The sequence below is a fragment of the Thalia democratica genome, chromosome 2 (assembly GCF_965202585.1).
Source record: "Thalia democratica chromosome 2, ktThaDemo2.hap1.1, whole genome shotgun sequence".
In the NCBI taxonomy this organism is placed as follows: Eukaryota; Metazoa; Chordata; class Thaliacea; order Salpida; family Salpidae; genus Thalia; species Thalia democratica.
Window position 1 is genome coordinate 22,373,545 of NC_139166.1, and position 24,824 is coordinate 22,398,368.

A 24,824-nucleotide genomic window follows, 5' to 3' on the forward strand; every position below is an offset into this window, starting at 1 on the left:
ATAAACATACAAATTTATAAATTACATTGCTGGTGTTTAGGGTGGGTAATTTATCTTTGTTTTTAATCTGAAACAGTTTATTGGTTGAGTATACTATTCGTAAATTAACAGATCTATAGCCATTTTCTACTATTTTCTTCAAATTATTATGCAAAACTGTATTCTGATTGTATGGCAACTTAAGGTATACCGGACACTTTTTTGGACCAAATTTTATTGACTCAAACCTTGTCTTTGTTTTTTGTATTGTGTTCTTTATTATGTCTAGAGGGTAACCTAAAGTCGCAAAGATTCTTTCCACATTTGATAATTCTGTTTCTAAATATTTTTCAGATCAAATTTTCATTGCTCTATATGTAAGGCAACTGATTAGATTTAGTTTTTGTCTCATTGGACTGTATGAGTTATAAGGGACATAGTCCCCACTGAAGGTACTTTTTCTAAAAATGTTCGTATAGAACATTTGATTCTCCCTATTGACCATAACATCTAAGAATGCTAAATTGTTTTCAGTTGCTGTTTCCATAGTAAATTCGAGGTTTAAAAATTTCTAAAAATATTCGTATAGAACATTTGATTCTCCCTATTGACCATAACATCTAAGAATGCTAAATTGTTTTCAGTTGCTGTTTCCATAGTAAATTCGAGGTTTTTAGAAGCTATATACATTTTAAGCTTAAAGCCAGATCTCTGTAAACAAAAGAAATTTGTTTATTCGACCATTTTGTTTAATTCGTTGAACTTAAATTAGTTGATTAGTAAAGTTGTGTTACATTTATATTATTTCTGATTAAACGATTGCCTTAATTTGTTAATTATTTCTATTGTGTTAAATTTAGTTTGTTTTCTTAAATACTTAGTTTTATTAGTTTTTATCAGTAAATCATTATTTCAGCTTGTTTTTGACACGAAAAAAATATTGAAGAGCGTGTCCGAAAAGTACTTCTATTTTGTATTCTGTTTGCAATAAACTTTAATTTAAGAATATTATTGAAAATTTTGGAAATATCAGCTTGGTAATAATTAATTTATATGTTAAGATTCTTATTCTAAGACTATTTTAGGTTGGATCTTTAAAAACAAAGTTATTTAATTTAAAATTACTATAAAAATAGTTTTGTAATGCTTTCAATTTAACGTTTTAAAGCTTTTTTTTCAACTTTTTTAATCAGTTACAATTTTTTAATCAATTATTTTGTTTTATTACAAAGCATAACTGCTGAAAAGTTGTTTCGGAATTTATTTTCTTTTTTTTAATTGGAAGAAACAAACCTATGCAATAAAAGTTATAACTCGAATATTTTCTGTTTTACTAAATATTAATGCTAAACTTGACAGTTTTTTTTAGTAAGTAAATTAATTAAGTGTAAACTTAGATGAAATATTCAGGTATAAATGTATAATTTATGCACAAAGAGGTTATTAAAGTAACTAAAGTATTTTAAAATATATGATTTGAATAACAATACTAATAAAAATAATGGTCCAAGTTAATATTATTGACAACTTAAGTTGCTTTAAAAGTATTTACACAATCAAACCTATAAATCATATTTTTACAATCTCTAAATTAATCACTAAACTTCTCGTATATAAACGATAGGTACTAGCTAAAAGATTTTTTTTTTCGTGACTTAGCAACAAATAATTTTGACCTTACGTTAAAAAAAGATAGTTTCAATATTTTTTTACTCATAACTGTATCTTACAGCTTTTGAATATGAAGCAGATGAGCCTAAACGTATTTAAAACTATTGCATTAGAAGCACTTCTAATAAAATTCTAAGGAAATTTTATATATTCAAATAGTGGTATTCATAGCAAAAATATTTTTTACAATTCTTCGCAAAAAGCCTTCATTCAAAACCAAATTCAATGTTGTATATACGTAAGCAAAACAGCTTATATAAAATTGTTCGTGGTTTAGTTTTTAGTAGTAAAAATAGTGTTTATATTCTTTTCAAGTAAAAAATTGGTATACGGTTTAAAAACTATACTTGTTTTAGTAATTCTTCGGTATGTTTTAAATAAATTTAATTTAATTTATGCATATTTCAACTATATCAAAAACAATGGAAAATCAAGTTAGTTTAAGTTATTATTAATAGATAGTTGCTTGTTGTAAAATTTAAAACAACTATTTGTACAGTGCTCAGCTAAAAAGTTTGTTGATTTTAGCTTCAAGTGTTTTTACGTTTAACAAGAAAATTTTATTTCAAATTTATATAAGCTTTTTTTTTAATTAAATTGTAGCTCTTAATAGTTTGTTGAAACGTAAAAGCGATAAATATTTGCCAAGTTAACTAAGTTAATCAACTACATTAACTTTGCTATAGGAAAGATCTTTATTTTTACAGGCTAAAATTTAGGCTAAATTTGACTTATTAATTTTTTTTTTCAAGTAAAATTGCTAGTTTTTTGAGGTTCTTTAAATATTTTTTTTTCCTTTTTAGTAAAGTTTTTGATTCTCTTTAATTGAATATGCTCTAAATACTTGTATATAAAAGTTAATTTATCGAATTAATTTAATTTCAAAATTTGCTTAAAGGAAAAAAAAAACAGATAAGTTGCATTTAAAAACTAAATACTAGTTTTTTAACTTTATAATGAGCAATTATGCTGTAAAACCAATCCATTTTAAAGATAATTAAAACATCTATTTAAATTTAAAGTGTTTGCTAACGAAAGTGGTTAATTCTTCTTAACAACAATAAGTTTTATGACTTATTTGAAACACAAGATATGTAAAGTAAGTTAATAAGTTTATATATTAAGAAAAAAAAAAGAGTTATGCTGTCTGAATCATTACAGTTTGGTTCTTTAAAACTATTATCATAACTATATTGTTTGTTTAAGAGCTAGACGACAATCTATTAAGGATAAGTTTGACAGAAAATAAAATTTAATTTATTTAAAACATGCTTTATAAATACTTAAGACTAAAGCTCACTTATTTGTATTTAATTATACTAAAATACTGGTCAATTATAGCTCAATTTATTAGTTCTTTTTGTTTGTAAACTCAATTAGTTTGTTAAGATAGTTAGGAAAAGGTTCTTATGTTTTTACCTTGGTTTACATGTAAATGCATATCAAAACCGTGACAATTACTTCCAATTTTATTTAAACTGTGTTTTTATAAGACTAGTGCTTTTAAAGTTATATAAAAATTGATTAGTAGTTATGCTTTATAGAAACATAAATATCCTATTTATCTCAAAAGAACCTTTTCGTTAACAAATTTTGAGGATTGTCTTAGTTTAAAATTGACTCTTAAGTTTTACTCTTATCTATTGTTGTCTTAATATCCTTCAGTATAAAAAAAGAAAAACTTTTTTGATAGAGTAAACATTTTACTTTTAATATAAAATTAGCTAACACAACATGATAGTTAATAACATAATAGCAGAACTGTAAGCGTAGCTGGAGTATCTTAATGGTATGTAAGGTGGAATGCGAAACAAATCTTATAAAGTATGAAGACTACAAAATTAGAGACGCCCCTTTTTGTAGGTAATCTAAGCTTGTTAACAACACACGCTTTATTTTATTATGTTAAACTAAACAAACTTTACCGCGTTTTGTACTTAGAAACATAAACACCGTATTACTATTAAAGTCTGTACATAAAAAATCAGTTGAGTTTTAAGTAAAACTTTTTAATAAAACGTTATTAAAAAATAAATTAAACTTTTAAAACATTTAATTTATTTATAAAACCTGTTTAGTTGTATTAGTTTCAACAATAATATTATTTCAAGTTAACTTGTACTTTATTTGGTTAATAATAATATAAAGTTGTAAAAAACTTAACAAAAAGTTAAGTGCGTTTAATGAATTGTTAAATGCATTTTTAGTTGATTTGTAATTATTTTACAGCTCTATTTTTCAGTTAAACAGTTTTTCAAAGGTTTTCTAAAAGATTGTAAAACATTTACCCTTTTTTTAAGATATTTAAAGTAATGATAGCTTTAGTTTTCTACTGTTTGCAACTAATTACAATTTCTTTTAGCTATGAAGCTGCGGTAGCGTTACTAGTCTCAAGCATATTTTATGGATGTACATCTATATTTCTGAATTTTGTTCTTATAAGGTCAAAAAAACAGAACAAGAGCTACAAACAGTTATCCCCAATGAATCTATTTTACATCTCGCAAGCTGTTTCTTCAGTTATTTTAGGTAACATTACCGTACAAAATGTTTAACTAAAAGCGTGTATGTTTTAAACCAGGTTTTCCAAAGTGGCCCATATGGCCCCCCTGTATGTGAGTCAGGTGGCGATAAGATGCGAAGCGGCCAAAGAGGCGCCCTGATTAGTAAAGAGACATTTCACGAAAAAATTGATTTTCCACAAAGTTTTCTTGGAGTTGTAATTTGGAGACGGTTGTTTTTAAATTTTTCTGAAACAGGGATTCGCTAAAACGAGTTTAGGAAACCCCTTTTTTTAGTGTTTTCAAAACAATAGTTAAGAAATAATCGTAATTTTAGCTACAGCCTTTAAAAATGTGCATAAATCATTAAAACAAGTTGCAAAAAAAATACGAACTAAGTAAACATTTTTTCAGCGTTACTTGTTATGTCGATGTATCCTTATATTGTTACAGTAGTGGTCAACTCAAAAGTCAAAGATTTTGCTTCTAATTACAACATTAGTAACACAAAATATCTTTTTCTTGGTCTGCTGACAGCTGTTTTCCTTTCGACTAACTATCATCTTGTGCAACTCAGTGTTCTAAGGTATGCATTTTTAGTTTTTTTATTGTATTCTAGCTATAAATCAATCAAATGTTTAGTTATTCGGTTTAAAAACTAAGTTTTTCTATAACATATTTTTTTTTGCTTCTAAATAAAAATAAAAAAAACATATAGAACAAGAAATTATAAGATTTGTTCTGATTTAAACTGGCTCTTATTTATAGGTACTATGCAATTTCAAAGGTGTTTAAAATGAAGCAGTTAAGTAAGAAAAAAATCGTTTTGTTCTTAGTGGCAGTGTGGGTTTTGTCTGTAACTAACGCGATTCTTTGTGGTCAGTCAGATTTTTTTTGTAAAGTTTTTTACTCAAGTCAAAAAATGTAAATTTTTATATAAGAAAATTTCTTAGTCAGAGTTTTTAAATTTCTTACAGAAAACGACTAAATTAGTAGCCACTAAATTAGTTAAAGTTTTACTGCAAAAGATTAGAAAATTATCAAGATTTTGCTTAACGTAAAGTATTTAATTTATCACAACTAAGACAACTAAAACTTCAGTCAATAAAATAATCAGTAAAAATTGTGAATGAATACCGAAGATGATATAGTTCGAATATAAAACTTATTTATAAAATTCATTTACAAATGCTAAACATTTTCTTACGTCGTTTGAAAAACATATTTTTTTTTACATAGTCAAGAAATTTAATGTAAGCTATTAAATTTTTTTTAATGTTTGGCAAACTGCGGCTAAAAAAGCATAAATCTGTGGTTCGCGATAAAATTTTGAGTTAAATCATTTGTTTTTTATACGGGAAAATATTAATTGTGATCTTAGTTTTATAACTAGTAATTGTTAGTCCTTCATTATTGCATATTTTATTTCCAAAGATCAAAAATTAATATAATGAGACTTGATTACATTTTTTTTCGTTCTTCTAACACTTGTAAACTAGAATTCTTAAAAGTAAAATGTTTTAGATTCTTTTTTCAAACGATTCTCTAAAACGTTTGTCTTTTTTTTGTATAGAAGAACAAGCTCAATTATTTAGCATTCGTCTTAGTAAGGTGCTAAACTGGGTTACGGTGCATATTAAAGAATCGTCTTAACTTCTAGTACTCAAAATTTAGTTAAAAAAAAGTAAAAATAAATAAACAAATCGGTTATCTATTAAGCTGCTTGTTGTATGTTGTCGTACATAAAAATAATATTTTGTTTAAAAATTTAGTGGCCTTCATCAATACAAGATTCAACGAAGCATTGATGTTTTATTTTTATGTTCCAGACTTTAACAAGAAAATAGACAATATAAATATCCCAGTTTTGGTAACAATTGTGATGGTAATTCCAAATTTTATTATGGTAAGTAGTTATTTTAAAATTTACTGTATCTTTGTATAAATTTATCTTCCTTAAAAAAAAAACGTCTTTTCACACTGTAAACTTACTTAAACAGATCGTTTGCACAAAGATGACTAAGACAAAATTAAGTGTTGAAATGAAAAAATACAACGAAATTCGCTCTTCAGACATGATAGAAAGAATAAAAGAACAACAAAGTTTACTAAAATATTTAACGTGGTCGCAAGCTGGATACTTGATTGGATTTGGTTATTTTTAAAATTTGTTATCATGAACTTTACTTAAGCATTTGTACAGTTATAATTACTGTTTAGTTATATGTTAACATATAAGCAGAAGTTCAACATTAGATTGTTTTTTTTCTTTTCTCGGTAACTTCTTTTTAGTTACTAGATAGACCAAAAGGTCTTGTTTAACTGCGAATGTTGTTTTGTCTTATTTTACCAGCCAATAGGTTGGTCGCAATCTGAAAATTTAGAGATCTTAAGTTTACAAATATATATGCTATTTCATTAAGCTACTGAATGCTAGAGAGTTATAATATAACCTTAAATTCCGTTATATAACTGTGTAAACTTCAACTACAAACGTACCATAACATATTATTCGTTAATATCCATTTCTTTTCATTAGAAAACATACAAACTTCACGGTTGTTCATAAAAATATTAAACTTTTAACAGGGCCCTTTATATTAATGTACGTTTTGTCTGAGGTAGGATTGTGTGATCCTAAACTCGGGTTAGAATGGATAGTCACTATATGCGGGTACGGTGCTTTGTTAACAGGGTTAGTAGCTTACTCAATCCTATTTAGACTTTACTAGTTTTTGATTAATCTAAATTAATTTTTTCTTTTTAAATTACAAACTAATAAGGGATTTTTGTTTCTTAAAATGTTTTGTTAGATTAAAGGTTTTATTTTATTATTTTTTACTGATTAATTTATGTTTAACTTCTTCAAAAATTATTTAAAAACATTTTGAAACATTATCATTTACAAATTTAGTTTTCATACAAATGATTTTTACAACTAAGATTAAAAATAAATGTTTTCTAAAATAACTAAAAAAGATACATAACTTAATTTATTACGTTTCAACATGCACAAATCACTCATTAGAAGTACAGTTATTGTAAACTTAAAGGGTACTTGTAGAATTTTATAAAAACAAAGTTAAACATACAGACATTACGCTTAACTTTTTTTATTTTAAACTTAAAAGTTTATAAACAAAACATACAGACACATTCTAAAGCTAAAATAAAAACTTTTCAGATTCGTCAATATTTTTGTTTCGCTCATAAGAAGTAAAGAATACAGAAACGATTTAAAGCTAATTATTTGCAGACTGTTTTGTATAAAAAAAAGTTTATAAACATTTTTTGATCTCAAGTTTGTATTTAAATATTAAAAGGTTTAAAACAATTTAGTGTTTTTGGTACAACTTTTTACTTTATACATTGTTATTTTGTACTTAAAAAACTACTAATAGTAGTTTTACCACTTTTTTTGAAAGTATCAACTGAAAAATATTGTAGTAAAATTAATAGTTTTTTGTATTAGAAGCGCATTTTCGTTTTATTTTTGATAAACGGTTATAATTTTTCTTAATGTATTTTCAAGTATTAAAGTACAATTTTATGAGTACTTTAATTACTAAAAATATTTAAGTTTTTGCTAAACTGTACACTGTTTAACCCATACAATTGTTGTAGTTCAAAGTTGTTTTATTACGAAGCTATAATAAATTCTTACTAAAAAACGTACTTTAAAACCATAAAGTAATATAATTTTTAGTTTTTTTAGTAGCAATTGTAAGTAAAATTGTTAATTGAGCTTAAAAAGAAATAAAAAGGTTTGTTCAGTTGTTTTAAAAAACATTTTTATGATTTTAGATTAAATTATACTTACTTTTCAGAAACACTTTTTATATAACATGATTCAAAACAACATCGGCAAAGTCTTTTTTAAATTTATTTTGCCAAAAATTAAAACAAAAGTTTTCATCTTAAATTCTATTTATTTACAGCATTATATCGTAAAATCATCATGTTAAATTTTAAAGTTTTTTGGTAGAATACATTAATAAAAGGTAAGTTTAGGTTTAATATAAGCCAAACTAAAATTCAACAAGATTTTATAAAGTATATTTATAATGTAATAGCGTTTTTTAACCTAATACAAAAGGCCTATCAAAAAAAAAAGCCAATATATATGTTAACATAAGTTAAACAAAAAACGTAAAGAAAAAAATAAAAATGAACAAAAATTTTAATCGAATTGAAAGCAATCCATATGTTTTTTTAACTTTATTTTCTATATATTTATGACTTACAAACATACTTAGTTATCCTTCGATAAATCTTCATAAAATATTAATCATCATCTATGAACCACCTAGTTTTTATTAGTGGTATAATAAAATAGCTTCTTTCTATGTAGTAGAAGGAAGCTTTCCTGACATAAAATTTTTCAATATGCTCTTTTTTGCTGCCTAATTTGTGCTTTTTTTCCTGATACTCAATTTTTATTTTTTAGATTTTCTATATCGTGCACTCTTTAAATTGATATAGAGCCATTCGTTTAAACTATACAAAAAAAGTAAATTGTTAATGTTTTGTTTTGTTTATGTAATAAATAATTAAAAAGTAATTGCATTAAATTTGACTTACTATGCTGAACTCAACACTTTCAAAATAATAATTATATTTTGACTTGTACCGTTTACCTAATTTATAAAGCATAAGTATTGTCTGTACATGTACTACTTATAACAAACACGAGCCATAAAAATACTGGGAAAACCTTTAAAAAGTGCTAGCAAAATTGGGGTAATTTTTGTCAGTATTTTTAAACTATCAATGCTTGATTAAATTCTGTTCCGATAAATGCAACTAAAGTTAAGATAAAAACTAAGCATTTATCTGAGTAAAACAAGGCTATTAATATAAATATGATTTCAAGCTTGTAAGTAATGTAACGTTTTTTTTCTGAAATCAAATTTCTTTAGATAAAATATTCAAAACTTGTTCTAAACTACATTTAACAACCTTAAAGCCTTAGAGAGAGTGCTTAATAAAATATTAATCAAAGCAAACGACATGGTATAGATCAGGGGTCGGCAGCCTTTTGTAACTCGCGGGTCAATTTTCTAAAAACAATTGCTCGCGGGCCGCTCTTTTTACAAAAAAGTTTTTGAGGGCCGCAACTATTTAAAAATAATCATAGTAACTAGTGGGAAAACACTATTATAAACCAAATTATTACAAAGTAAGCAGTAAAATAGCACTAGTTAAGATTAACTATTAAATTAAGAGCCTATTTGTAAGCTTATATAGAATTTTTTTTTCAATGTTTTCAAAAAAGTGTGTTTTTAGCTAAAGAGTACCTCACAAGCCGCAGATTTTAGCTTTGAGGCCGCATTTGGCCCGCGGGCCGCAGTTTGCCGACCCCTGGTGCAGATCAACTTAAAATTCAGCATTCAAAATATTTACTTCATTCATTGGTTTCAAAGTTAAAGTAGTTGCTAGTACTGCTTAGTAATTTAATAAAACAAACTCTAATAAAAACGTTAAGAAATAAAAAAGCTTAAAATACATGTTTATTAATTATTAAAACAAATACTTAGTAGTTAAAAAAATATGTTCTAAATCTCTTTTTCCAATGAAGCCAATAGACATCATAATAAAGTTTGCTAACGTAATAAATTCAATAGTTTTAGTTAATGCTAGTTATATCCGTTTTATATAACTTAAACATATTGTTATACAAACAAAACTTGTTAGCTACATATAGAACGGGACATTTATTATTTTGTAGTCTTTGCATTTTACAAGAACCAATTCGCATTCTGCTTTGCATAACTCAATTTAAATACTCAATTCGTGTTCACAGGACTAAAATATATTGACTAGATAAATATTACACTGTTTATTACTGGTCAAAATAAACTTTACAATACAAACCTTTACAGCAAAACAAATTAAAACTAAAATAAAAAACATAAAGTCTAACTAACTACCTATAAGATTACTTGCATTTTTTAGTCTATTATAAAGTTATAAAGCTGTAATAAAATTAGGTTAATAAGTACAAATTATAAAAAAATTACATGGTTTTAATCTTCTTATGTTTAACAAAAATAAAACGTATGTTTTGAAAAATGAAAATTGGGTAATTACAAAAATTAAATTGAAATTTTTTTAGTTGTTAAAACTACGCAGAACACTTTTGAAATTTAAAGAAAACTTTTCGCAACTAATTTTTTATATAAATCATATTTACATAATTACATATCAAATTTTCGAACAAAATTTATAACTTGTCCATGTTTTAACTAAACTTAAAGTCTAAGTTCATAAGAAGCTTGTTTTTCGTTACTGTTAATATGAAATGAGTAATATAAATTTGTATAATAGAAAGTTTTGTATTACCTTAAATAGTCAAGCACAAAAAGTAGTATCATAAAGAATATAAAAGTAACTTCGTTTTTATACTTTTCTTTGGAATTTTAACACATTTTAACGCAAAAATACTTTTACTAAACAAGTTCATAAACATTTTGTTGCTTGAATAAATAAAAAAATTATAAGTAGGCTGGTATTTATTTAATATAAAAAATTTAATAAAAATTACATTAAAAAGGTAGATTAAAGTTTAAATAACAGTTAAATAAAACTTTGCAAAGATTCTTAAAATTATGTTTTTAATTTGATTATAAGTTTTTAAGTTCAATTTTAGCAATCAAGTATTATGTTTAACAATTTTTATTAAAGTCTTTAGTTAATAAGAAGTTTTTAAAATGTTTAAAAGTTTTATTGTGAAACTCTTGTTTGTAAGAAAGAACAAATACTTTATCAATAACTTTTACCAATTTTTTATTTGTTACTTGTAGTATTTTGTTGTCGTCACAAAATTAAAAAATAAACCGTTTGTAAACTAATCAAAAATTTGACAAATCAATATTTAAAGACATGTTTAAGTCGTAACTAACAAGTTTATTTTGTATAAACACTTTTTTGACATCAACTACTAATATTATTATTTTGTTATAAGGTACATTTTCTACTTAAATGCAAAAATTGAGTTGCTTTTTATTTTATTAACTTGAACTTTTATATGTTTAACAACCTTAAGAAAAATAAAAAACAAATTTTTTAGAAATAACAAAACTGTTAAGTGTAAATTTTTAATGTACTAGTAGAACACTCTTCCAAAATAATTAAATAGTTTTATCAAAACTTACGATTTACTCAATAAACTAATCAGTGAAATAAAAATTAAATCTAGTTATACATAACAAATAGCTTGTAAGATGTGAAATAGGTCCATTTTTGTCAGCTCCTAGTAATTTTTCCTCCGCTCTTTCGACCAAATAAGTGCACATTTGAGAAATATGGTTGTTATCCCATAAAAAACAACAAGGATTATTGACGCTATCGCAGTCTCGGAACTTTAAAAGATTCATTGAAGTTTAGTTGTTATTTATTCAATACCAATTTTAGTTTACATGACATTTCAAACTCGCACAACTCAAATTCCGACTGCTCAAGTTCTTAAAAAAATATATATAAGACTATATCTCAACAAGTAATATAAATTTGAAAAAAAAAACTATACGTAGATGTTATTAGTATCTACAAGCCCCTTTCTTTTTAGAAAAAGTTAAATATTTTTCAAGATATTTAAAAATTACTAAAAATAACTATGTTTTTTTCTTTATTTAAAACATGTCTGAAAAAATATTTAGTGTTTTGTAAACAGAAAAAATTAACTGGTATATGTTAATACAATCCTCAAATGTTTTTTTTTATATTTGACAAATATACATAACTGTTTTATTTGTGGCTCTTTCATTTAGTTTTAAGAATTTGAATTTTCGGAACTTAAATTGTCCGAATTTGAATAGTCGTTCACCCCCATCTTTTTAAGGTAAATAAGACGCAATAGCTAACACAGCAAATATATTTTTTTTTCACAAAAAACATAAATAAATTAGCTATAAAACTTTTTAAGAAAGTTTTACAGAAAAGAAAAAGCTAAATTAGTTAATATATTTTTTAAGAATATATAACTTCATGACATTGTGTAAAACTGCTAGAAGTAGAAGTGAAACTTTTAGAAAATTAAAGAGTTTTTTCGCTGAGTACATTCTGGTTGTAAGTATAAACAATTTTTTATCTAACAGTCATTTAAAACTCGAAAAAATATTATTTTAATTTTAATTTAATATTTAAAGAAGACTCAATGGTTTTTTTACATCTTTGTTCACCACAAGTTTTGATCATTATGCTAACAACTATAAAAATGTTTAGTAATTAAATTAAAAAACACTTAAAAATGTTTTGTTACGACTAAATATATCTGCTTATCTACCAGTGGCGTTGCGTGATTCTTTTGTCAGTTATTTTTTTAATTCCCCTATTTAAGACTTTTGTAATTAGCTGTACAAAGATCTTTTTTTAAGTTTTATGATTGAATTAACTATATTATACAATATAAATTCGAAGTTACTGTTCTAAAAACTACTTATATATCTCAAAATTTAACCATTTTGAAAAATAACTTCATTAGAAATATTTATAATTGCACAAATATAAACTTACTAAATGAAAATTATTTTCTACTCATTACAGAAAACTTTATATCTATAAAAATAAAAATGTTACTTAAATCCTGAGTTATCCTGAGTGTGTGGAAAAAGTTTACTAAAAGTTTCTGACACAAAACAAAATGTTTGAAAGATAAACTTTTAAAAGTTTATTTTTTCTAACTTTTTGAAAATTTACAAAAAATGTTACTTTTCTTTATCTTAAAATAAATTTATTCAAGATCTGTACGGGATCGCTTTTTTTGAATGTTACAAACAGTTTGTAAAAAGCAGATTTAAAAAGATACATTTTTTTAAGTTTGATTTAAAATTAGTTAAATTCAAAATAAAACAATTTTATATTTTAAATTAAAAGTTATTTAAAGAAGTTATGTTTCTATAAGTTGCTTAAAATTGATTCATAATATGACTTAACAAACATTAAAATAACTTGCTACACAAATTGATGAACTGGTTAATGGTTGATAGAATAACAGTCTTTGATTTGTTTTCTTTTTTTAATTAAATAAGAAACTACTTTTACTAAAAATTTAAAGTTTATTAAAATTTAAACAAAAATTTTGGTTTAGTGAAGTAAAGACTGTAATAAGAATATGAACTGTTTATTTATTATTTTAATTTTATTTTATTAGTTATTATCTTTATATATAAATATTTTTTGTTTTTTATTATTTACTTTATTTTATTATGTTCTCAATATTATACATTATTATATTAGTTTATTTTTATTTTACTAGTAGTTTTTTATTACTCTATTTATTGAAACTTGTTTATTCTTGAATCATTATCACCATAAGATACGTTTAGCTTAATAGCTTTTTGACAAAGTATCAGCATTTTTACTTTAAAAAAATCGATTATAAATGATATACTAAGGCGGTACACTACAATAAGTGTGCGCTTGTTGAGTCTAAATTCTGATGAAGTTTATAACTTTATAAAAATTTTCTTTGTGGAGTTTTTCATCAAAGTCGGTACACAGTTATCTCTACGCACAGGAAACTATGTATATTTGGTATTCGAAAATTCGTTTAACTTTTTGAATAATACATTAACATAGTTGAAAAAAGAACAAATTAAGCAAAGGAATTGAATAATTAAAGGATAGAGATAATACATTCTTATTTTTTCTTCTTCTTTTTTTTTCTTCTTCAAGTGGCACGCATGCGCCAGTGTCCCTCCCCACGCTACACCCCTGATAGACAGGTGATTTAATTCTTAAAAGCTTAATCGAAAACTAATAACAGTTGAAGAGTAAAACAAACATTTTAAAGAAAGTTAAATTATTAATTAAAGGACTATATTTTACTAGCTTGACAGTTAAAAAAATCTGAAAATCTAGACATTTTCAAATTTTACTTGATGATAATTTAACTAAAATTCAAATTCACTTATAGAGCCAAGTGTTGTATTATAACAGAGTTATTTTGTTACTTAATGTTTGAAAATTTCAAATGACTAATCAGTATGCAAATTATAACAGTTGTATCAATAACTAGCTAAAGTTCATTGATAATATCACATTAGCTTGAACTGAAGTATAAGGTTAAGAAAACTAATAGAAATATTTTATTTTACTTTGATCGTTTAACCATTGTTTTAGAGGTGGGCTAAATTAACTAGAAGGTTTTTTTCACGATTCGGCATTATAAGTGTATAGTTCTTCGCGGCTGGTCTTTTTATCAAAACTTAAATAAGAATGACAAATAACGTTAAGAAAGCAAAGTTTTAGTAAAATAATGATTTTACCATCTTTCGCATACAAAAAATTCAAGAAAGAGCGTGTTTATAAATATTTATGATACAAAAAAGTAGTTATCGATGTTTTAAAGAAGAAAGTTTTAAACTAAAAGTCTCATTGTTTTGCCTGGAAGACCGGATTCAGTCCACAGGCCGTACTTTACCGACATCGGTTTAGCACATGGTTTCCCAAAATGGGCCATAAGCTGCAAAGGGATCAAAAGGGAAGGAGGCGTAATTAGTAAATGGGTCATTATGTAATAGTTTGAAATTTACACTAGATGTTCTTGGGTTTATGATGAAGAGAAAAAAAGGTCCTAGGCCTGTTTAAGTGTAGTTTTTTGGAAAAACTTATCGGAGGGGGCCATAGCTTTTTTTTATCAAAAGGGGCCTTATAATTAGAGCCTGGAAAATTCTAGTTTAAAATTCATTTACACATACGTTTAAAGTGACTATTTCGTTTTAGTAATTCTAAGTTGTTTATATTAAATTAATAAATGATTTTTGATATTTTTGCTACCTTTTATAGTCTAATTGTTTAAAAATTAACTTTAGTTTACGAACTAAAGTAAACTGAGAATATTAAGAAAAGTAATAAATTTATTTCTTTTTTTTAAATATTTTAAATAATATGTGTTTTAATTTTGATCATTCTTAATTTAATATAAAGTTTTACAAAAACAAATATAATTTTAGTATGTGTTTATGATCCTATTTAAAACTAAAATCGAATGTTTTCTTAACATTTTACAACTTAAAAGTTTTGCATAAGCTGACTGTAAAAATAAATTTATATTTTAAACGTTAAATTGCTTCAGTTCATAAAATAAAAGTATTCATAATGTAATGATAGACATGATAAAATATATTGTATGCTAAAGCTTCATTCATTGAATTTTACTAACAAATGCGTAGTAAACGTATATTAATTTTTACAAACTATTTTTGTAAGGTTGTTTTTGTATCAAGACAATGTTTTTAAAACTTAAAATACTTAATATTAATCTAACGCTTTAAAATGAATTTTTTCGTAAAATGATTTTAAAAAAACGAAAAGAAATAGTTTTTTGTCATTTGAAACCAGTTTTGTTTTCGTTTTTAAGTGATCTATGTTTTTAGTATATAAACATTCGATTGCTTTTAATGGAAAGTCAAGTTAGTTTTAGCGTTATATTACATACATAGATTGTGTTTTAGTCTACTATGTAATTAAACGTATTTTTAAAATACTTTTATACTTTTTGTTTAAACTACAAATTTAAAAACGTTAGTTATATTCTGTAAATATTTCTTATTTAAAGATATTTTAAACATTACTTATTACACTTCTAAACTTTATTGTTTATAGATATAACTTTTACGTTACTAGTTTATAGTGTATTTTTATCAAAGCAATTTATTATATATTTACTTTTTTAGAACTGTGAGCACAAGTGAATATTTTTATGATATGCAAACATGAATGTAACTCCAATCTTGTAAAGTATAAGGATTACAAAATAAAAAGCACTCCTTTTTGTAGGTAGTTAAATATTCTACGTACATTACATATGTAGTCACGTTTAGTTCTAATAAAACTTTGTGGACTGTTTTTTATTTAAAGTAATAAATGTTTTTTACAGTTATTAACATAATGATAATTAAATGATAAGTTGTAAAACTATTAAGTCTACTTTTCTAACTTCAATAAAATTCAAAGCAACCTTTCTCGAATTTTAAAATACTTTTATACATTGAAATGTTTATATTGACAACTAAAATGTACTTAGCGAAAATACTCTCTAGTTTTTAAAGAATTAAACTGCTACTTCTAGCAATTTTACAAAATGTCAAAAAGTTATATATTCTTAAAAAATATATTAACTAATTTAGCTTTTTCCTTTTTGCAAAATTTTTATAGTTGCTGTGTTAGCTATTGCGTCTAATTTACCTTACAAAACAACTAAACTTTAATGAATCTTTTAAAGTTCTGAGACTGAAATAGGTTTAATAATCCTTGTTGTGGTATAACAACCACATTTCTCAATTGTGCTTTTATGTGGTCGAAAAAGCGGAGGAAAAACTACAAGGAGCTGACAAAAATGGACCTATTTCACTTCTCACAAGCTATTTCTTCAATTTTAGTATTCCTTATAACTTATTATGATTATTAAGTGAAGTGTTAAAATGAGTTTTACAACTTTAACTTTGAATAAGTAATTAAAGTTGAAATTCTCATAAAATATTAAATTAAAAGTAAACATTTTAACTTTTTACAGCTTTACTTTGTATTTTTATATATCCTCATGTCCTAACAACTGCACTCAACTCAAAAGTGATGGATTTTACACCTACAAACATTGACCAAAAAGACAAAATGAGTTATGCAAGCAACAAATATTTCATTAAAGTATCTATGTCATTTGCCGTTCTTTCAACAAACTATCACCTTGTATTCTTAAGCATTCTGAGGTAAAAATACTTGTTTTCTTTTAACTTTTTGCCAAGAATTCTACAACTTTACTTAGTCCTTATGTATAGTTCTAAAAGTTTAATAAAACTAGGCTAAAATATTATTTAAATTAAAAGATATGTATATAAATCAATACTATTAAACTGTAAGTTTAGTTGATTTTTACTTTAGACATTATGCAATTTCAAAACTGTTTAAATGAACAAATGAAACAAATGAGTAAGAAAAAGTTTTTCTCCTTCCTTTTACCTGTATGGCTTCTTTCAGCAACTAATGCAGTACTTTTTGGTAAGAATTTTTCAACTGTATACAAATAAAAATTAAAAGTTAATTTTTCCTAAACTATTATAAATATTTTTAGTAAGCTAATATTAAAATTTTATCACATCGCGTTGCATAAGTCGTCTTTTTCGTATAGGTGGTATTTTTGTTTAGACTTTCATAGATTTTTGTTTACAGACCGTTTGTTTATTTTGTTTTAGTGACAAACTTTGCACGTTTTAACCTTTTACTTTTTCTTTTAGAAAACATTTAAAATTTTACTTTTGCCAAGATATTTTTTACCAATAACTTTAATACTCTAAATGCTTACCTATGACCTTAACTACAAAACCTTATCCATCATACTTTAACCTTAACTTAAAACTTTAAACTATTTTACCCAGACCATAAATTATTCAATAGCTAACATATGTCTAAATATAATGACTAGTGTCGAAATGTCAATCGAACTTGAGTGTAATAAAATGTGTTACTCGTGCGATTCAAACTAGAACACGCATAACGTTTAGAGTAGGGGTGGGCAACGTACGGCCCGCGGGCCGGATCCGGCCCCCGGAGTCAAAATGACTGGCCCCCAAACCTTTTATAAATTTAAATGGAATCCGGCCCGCGGACAAAATTTATCCGGCCCGCGAGTGGATGATCCGGCCCGCTAGGCATTTTCAAAATTTATATGAAGTCCTACAAGCCAATGTAAACATTACAAAATTTGTACAAAACCTTATTTAAATTAATTTCTAAAATGATCTTTAAGACTTTAACCTGAAAACGTTTTATAAAATGGCTTTTAATTTTTGTAGTAATAAAAACACTCTTTTGTTATAGTACCTTGTTATGTTTCAAGTCAGTTGAATTAATTCTTTCTCAAATTATCCAAAAAAATTGTTTGTTGAACTAACTTTGATGATCGTACCTATCATAATGATTTTCATAAAAAATGACATGTAAAAAATGGATGTCTTTCCCAGATGTGTAGTGAGTTGTTCTTATAAATGTTAAGAAAAGTAGTTTTTAATAACATTGACACCTACTTCAAGTAAAACTGCTCAATTTTACACTTTAGTAGAATATTCCAAGTTGAGACTACAGCTTGCACTCTTTTCTGCTATTGATATTTTAATTAGGAATTTTTTTATTAATTGCATGGTTAAATTTAATGATGACCAACTGATGACAATACTTCAAAATAATATCTCATTAACTTTAAGCATAATTTAATTAGGAAATTTATTTGTGTATATTTGTAATAACAGTTTACAATCTAATAAAATTTTGAATGAATCTTTATAACTTTTTTAATGGTGGTTTTTCAGTGGTGTTTATAGAATCAGAATTTAATGAAACGTTGATGTTTTATTTTTACACTCCAAACTTTGATACTAAAGAGGACAAAATAATTATTCCAGTTTTGTTAGCAGTTGTTATATCTATTCCAAATATTTCCATGGTAAGTTTTTCTCTTGTACTACCATAATTTCCCGCCTTATTTATTCTTGAGTTAAAATTTTATGAAAAATAAAGATTTTATTTGTACTTTTATTTATTAGATCATATTTACAAGAAAGACTAAAACAAAAATAAGTTTAGAGATGAAAAATTATAAAGTAATTCGCTCTTCGAATATAGTAGAAAAGATAAAAGAACAAAAAAAGTTACTACATGTTTAACGTAGACTTAAATTGGGTACTTAGTTCGATTTGGTTATTTAAACAAATACTTCCCCAAAAAAAATGTTTAAATCATGTTTAATATCAACTCTAGAATATAAAGATGAACATGCAAGTAAAAACTTAATTTTAGAATAAACAACTCAGTTCCAAACGTTAAAAGTTTATTTGATTGACTCCATAGCTACTTCATGACTGTTTTGTGTTTCACAGGACCAATACTGCTGATGCATGTGTTGTTTGAGCTCGGTGTGCCGGGTGCTGGCATGGACAGATTGACTTCCGCACTCGGGTCTTGTTTCATGATTACCGGGTTGGTTTGTTTTTTTAATTCGTATGTTAATACTTTTGTGGTACTTTTTATTTAGTACGTTGTATCTTGTGCAGTACCTATTTTTCGTTGTTAGTAGTTTAGTAAACCTGTTACCTTTCTGTTTGCCGCACTTTTTTTATCATAAAAAATGTAATGTATGTTTTATCTACTGAAATCACGTCTGTTTTTAGTAAGTATGAATAAATTTCACGTTATTTGTTCCAACTGTTTCGTGAGTTTTAAATATCAACCTTTATAATGATTTTTTTTAAATGATTAAGTTTTGAACTATAACACTCTTTTAGTTTTTGAACTTCATATTTACCATTTAAGCTAAAAATATGAAGTTTTATTACCTGTTATATACGGCTGTTCTTTATCCTATTCTAAACCAATAACTTGTCAAAAACTTGCCTAGTTAACTTGTCTAATAACTTAGCAAAATTAATAGTTGCTTTTAGTGTAAAAAGTTATATTTTGTAAATGTTCAAAATATAGGTTTAATTGTTTGCTAACAAAAGATCCTAGTGAAGTAACTTCACTGGAATATAAATAAAAACAAATTATACAGTAATCTTCATTTATTCTACCAACATATGTTTCTGTGTGTCAACGAATAAACACACTTCAACTGGGTTCTGTAAAAAATAATTACTGTAATGAGAGAATAGAAGCATAGAATAAAGTAGGTGTATACATGTTTTCATTAAAATAAGATATTTTCTACAGATAATAGTTATTAATAGGTGAAATACTTAATATTAAATCCGACTGTTATAAAACTATATAATATTTGTGATTTTTAAGTCTAAAATAAATAAAGTAAGCTAAATTACACAACAAAACAACAAATCATAGTATAAACAAACAACTCACGTTAATGGGAAATATAACTAATTCAAATTTAATTTGTTGTAACAAATGTATTTTTCATTAGTTAACAACAATAAAATTTGAATTAGTTAGTTTTTTCCAGTTTGTAACTCTCTAACTAAGAAAATTTACTTTTTAACATTTTAAACTTTTAACTTACAAAATTTTACTAAAAGGGTTGATCAAACCAACTCGATCATCAGACCACCAGCTTCAGTAGACTGAGACCGGTTTCGTCCTTATTTGGACTCATCAGTCCAGTCACAACCGAAAAACTTGCATTCTTCAATCTACAAACGGTTTATCACGAAGCAACCATGAATATCCTAGATGTCTTGCCTAGTGGACAATGTATTAAACGTTACACTGCAAACGACAATGCTGACGTCACTCATCAATACCAGCAAACGGTTGCTCCATGTGAAAGCATGATAGACCGTTTGTAGATTGAAAACTGCACGTTTTTCGGTTGTGACTGACTGATGAGTCCAAATAAAGACGAAACTGGTCTCAGTCTACCGAAGCTTGTGGTCTGATGATCGAATTGGTATGATCAGCCCCTTTGTTAAACTTGAGCTTGTCTCACGGCATGTGAAAGTCCAGGCTTCTGCTCTGCAGACTTTCGCCGATGTTTTTGTTGACAAAATTTTACTGTTTGGAAAAAGTTCATTTTAATAATCCTAAGCACCGTTTTTGTTCAATAAATGTTTTAAAAAGAAAAAAATCTTGAATTTTTGTTAAAGGAAAACAGAGCTTATCATAACACATTGATAAAAACGCTTTACAGAAGTGTGATGTTAGATGGGAAATAGTAATGATTTGTAGAAGAGAGTGTGAACTAATTCTCATAAAAAATGCAGATCACAAAATTAAGAATGCTCCGTTTTGTAGGTTGTTTAGTATGTTTATTTTTTTTTACTTATCTACTTTAGGATTAAATAAAGTTTCTTATGTATTTGAACAACACGTTTGTTTACTTTTATAAGCTCTGCGTATGATTTAAACCATTACATAAAGACTTAATTTTTTTAAACAATATAATGTCTTTAATCTGTATTATTTTACTTCTAAATTTATAACTTAAAGAAATAGAGAATATAGTTTGACCTTTTATAAACTTTTAAGATCAGTTAATCATGATAAAAATTTGTTTGACAAATCAAAAACTATTTATTTAACATTTTTTAATATTTATTATAACTTGTATTAGAGAATTTTGTTAGTTAGCTTATCTAGCTAACTCTAACAAATAAATTTTACTACTTTTCTTAAAGCTTTGAGACTGCTGTAATACTTATGTTTCTTTCTACTTGTTACGGAATAAAACTTATATTTTTACATTGTGTTCTTATTTGGTCGAAAAAGCAAAATAAAAAGTACAAAGATTTGTCACCTATTGATATGTTTCATTTCTCACAAGCAATTTCCCCAATGTTAATAGGTAAAATTATTCCAAAGTATGCAATTTATTTTCTGTTTTTTTTTTGACGGTTTGTAGGAAAATATTCAAATTGTAAAAACAGCTTGTTGATTTCAATGAGTAAACTATTTTATAATTAATTTTCAAAACTACTATATAAAGACTTAACTCAATGATTTCTTATAATACTCTTAAGAAACATTAAAGCAAGTTATAATATATTTCTATGATTTTTTTCAGGTTTTTTTGTCATGACCATGTATCCTTACGTTATTGTTACTGTACTAAATCTAAAAGTCAAAGGTTTTACTTTTCAAAACGCAACTGTTAAAGATGAAATGACCAGTAATGGCAGTAGGCACATGTTTGTGATGGGTATGACAGTCGCCTTTCTTTCAGCAAACTACCATCTTATTTTCCTTAGTGTATTAAGGTAAAGCACTATTGTGTATTTTATAGTTAGTACAAACCAGAGGGTTCGGCATACTCAAGCCCTCAAAGCTAAAATAAACAACTTTTGAGGTACTTTAAAGCTCTAAACATATTTTTTGTAAACAGAAACATAACAGGTTTATAATGTAATGAAAACTTTTAATCAGGCTTTTATCTATACAGTGCCGCCCGCGAGCAATTACTACTAAAAATAGCTTTTGACCTATAAAAGGCTGCAAATACATACTTTAGATTTCAATAAATCTAATATTTTACTGAAAAATAAACTTAAAAGTTTAAAAATATTAACGTTTAAGAATAACAAAAAAACTTTGATAATAACACGATGTAAATCTGATTAATATTGTAAGGTATTACGCCATTGCGAAGGTGTTTAAAATGAAGCAACTGGAAAAGAAGAAAATTACTTTTTTATTATCAGCAGTATGGATTGTTTCCATTGTAAATGAAATTATATGAGGTAAGTAACTAAGTGTAATTCAAAAAAATAATTAATACAAGTAAATATAACTTTAACCACGTTCAATTATTTGAATAGAAATAAAATTCATAAATAAATTTTATTACAAATTTAAAATATTCTTTGACATTAAATACTATTTATAGAATTAAATTTTATTCTAAAAACATTAGGTATTTAAAAAATATTTATTATTGCTAATTATTTATAAGTTTAAGTACTGTTTTTTTACAACTGCCTTTATACTAAAATTTGAGTTTTTATACAGAATAGTTGTTGTTTTTATTGAAAACACAGTGTTTAATTTTATTTTTAGTAAACTGTTATCACTTTGTAACCTTAACTTTACAAAATTACAGTTGGTAAAAAATAAATAAAACGACAATAAAATTCAGTCTATTGAAATAAAATTCACGAGTAGCAAACTGTTGCTGAATTGTTTTGTTGTATATACATAAAAACACATTTTTAGTTGCACTTGTCCAGTCAGAATTTAACGAAGCGTTGATCTTTTACTTCTACACTCCGACTTTCAATAAGCCTTCGGACAAGATAGTTATTCCACTTGTAGTGTTGTATGTTTTCGTAATTCCAATTACTTCAATGGCAAGCACAACTATTGAAAGCTACTACTTGACTTATACTTTTTTAGTTTATATTAGTTTAAATTTACCGACTGGCTGAAAGTTTGTTATGTTTTTACGTTAAAAAGCTTTCAATAAATAGGTCATACTAACGAAGAAAACTAAATCAAGGTTAAGTGTAGAAATAGAAAAATATAAAGACATTCGGTCTTCGAACATTAAAGATAGATTACTAGAACAACAAAAGTTATTGAAATATTTAACTTGGGCGCAAATTGGATAAATCATTGGATATGGTTGTTCAAATTGAAACCAGGGGTCGGCAAACTGCGACCCGTGATGTACTTTTCAGCAAAAACAAATACTTTTAAAGCAATTTAAAAATACTTATTTGTAAAAAAACTTACACTTAAAGTCTCAGTTTAAAGTTACTAGTACTCTTTTTTGTATAAACAATCACAACAGCTTTTTTAAAAATGGTTAACTATTGATTACTACAATCGTTTTATAAAACTTCAATCTGCGAAAGATTTTATTATATACAGTGCGATCTGCGGACAATTTTTTTTAATATAACTCGACTTTTACTTATGAAAGGTTGCCGATCCCTGTACCAGGGGCGTCGCGTGGGGTGTTGCACTGCCGCAACTGCACCACCTTGAAATTTTCTAAGAAAAAAAATAAGTATCTATAACGTTTTTGTTATTTTTTTGAACAAAATCTCTTTTAAAACTTCAATTTTGAAAACGACCATTTTGCCCACTTCACTGCCGCAAACTCTTAGCTGACTGCCGCAAATGAACTCAAAAAAGCAAAATTTCTTCAAGAATTACCGCAAAATCAATATCTTGCGGTAAGTAAGCTAAGTTAAAAATTCCCTAAAACAGGACATGCTTAATTATCATCAACAAGCTATTGTAAACATAAAATAAAATCAAAGCAAGCTACTGCAAGGGATTAAACTTGAGTTTATGTACCCACATGATTTTTTGAAATTTAACAGATCACTTCTATTAAAAGATTTGTCATAAATTGCATATTTTGAAAAAAAAGATAAAAACCCTAAATCACCAAAGTCTTAAAAATTTGATTTTTTATTTTAATCTGCATACATAAACTTAACTATAACCGATTATTGTTGTCATAAAGTTAATAAAATAAATAATAAAATTCAAGTTCTGAAAAAAAGAATTAAGAAGTTTATTATAAACTTCTAGTTCACTCTTACAGAAAAATATTTTAGATTTATATTAAATAAAAAATAGTATTATTGAAACAATCACATATTTAAATAAAGTAAATAGCCTTAATTTAGAAACTTTGATTACTTAGAGTAGTTTAACATTTTAGGAAAATTTAGTCTACCTCTACTTTGTATAACTTTTGGTTTAATTTTTTTCATAAACAAAGCAAAAATTTTAGATATAATTGTTAAAACATGGTTGCCTTGCCTCATAATCAGGATAACTTATAAATGTTAAAAACTCAAGATGACCCAAGATAAATTAAAACAGACCAAATTAGAAAAATATTCAGGCTGACTAAAGCAGTTTTAATTTTTACTCTGAAAATAACAAGGTTATTTAAAATTAAAAAATAAGTGTTTTACCCCTATGGCCACATGAAAACTAACTAACCAAACTTTTACTTCTATAATGGTTACATATTTATAAATTATCTTTTAAATTCTTGAAAAGTTCAACACCCTCACAACTAAACTTAAAAAAGTTGAGCTCCTGAGAAAAATACTGTCATCAAAATGAAAAACAAATAAATATTAAATAAAGAAAAGATACCCTTAACAAACTATTGAATTTTAAACCTCCAACAAAAAACATTAAAATTAGAAAAAAAGTTAATAAAAATGTTAATGTTTGTAAAAAAAAATGTGTAAATTAGTGAGGAGTAAG

At 25.5% G+C, this 24,824-nt stretch overlaps 1 protein-coding gene across 1 annotated transcript; it reads left to right on the forward strand.

Annotated features, from left to right (window-relative positions):
- Positions 1–1,946: 1,946 nt before the first annotated feature.
- LOC145828448 (uncharacterized) lies at positions 1,947–20,222 on the forward strand. Its single transcript, XM_082936207.1, has 11 exons — positions 1,947–2,084; positions 3,407–3,513; positions 4,013–4,179; positions 4,566–4,737; positions 4,920–5,029; positions 5,924–6,057; positions 6,152–6,305; positions 6,741–6,846; positions 7,336–7,427; positions 19,025–19,124; positions 20,174–20,222. The coding sequence occupies exons 1-11, from the start codon at positions 2,046–2,048 to the stop codon at positions 20,220–20,222; spliced, it is 1,230 nt and encodes a 409-aa protein (XP_082792333.1). The 5' UTR covers positions 1,947–2,045.
- The last annotated feature ends 4,602 nt before the right edge of the window (positions 20,223–24,824 follow it).

Coding starts and splice junctions, on each gene's coding strand:
- LOC145828448 (XM_082936207.1), top strand. CDS start 2,046: ATGCATATTTCAACTATATCAAAAACAATGGAAAATCAA. Junction 6,306..6,740: donor TGGATACTTGATTGGATTTG/GTTATTTTTAAA, acceptor AACTTTTAACAG/GGCCCTTTATATTAATGTAC. Junction 7,428..19,024: donor ACTGTTTTGTATAAAAAAAA/GTTTATAAACAT, acceptor TGTGTTTCACAG/GACCAATACTGCTGATGCAT.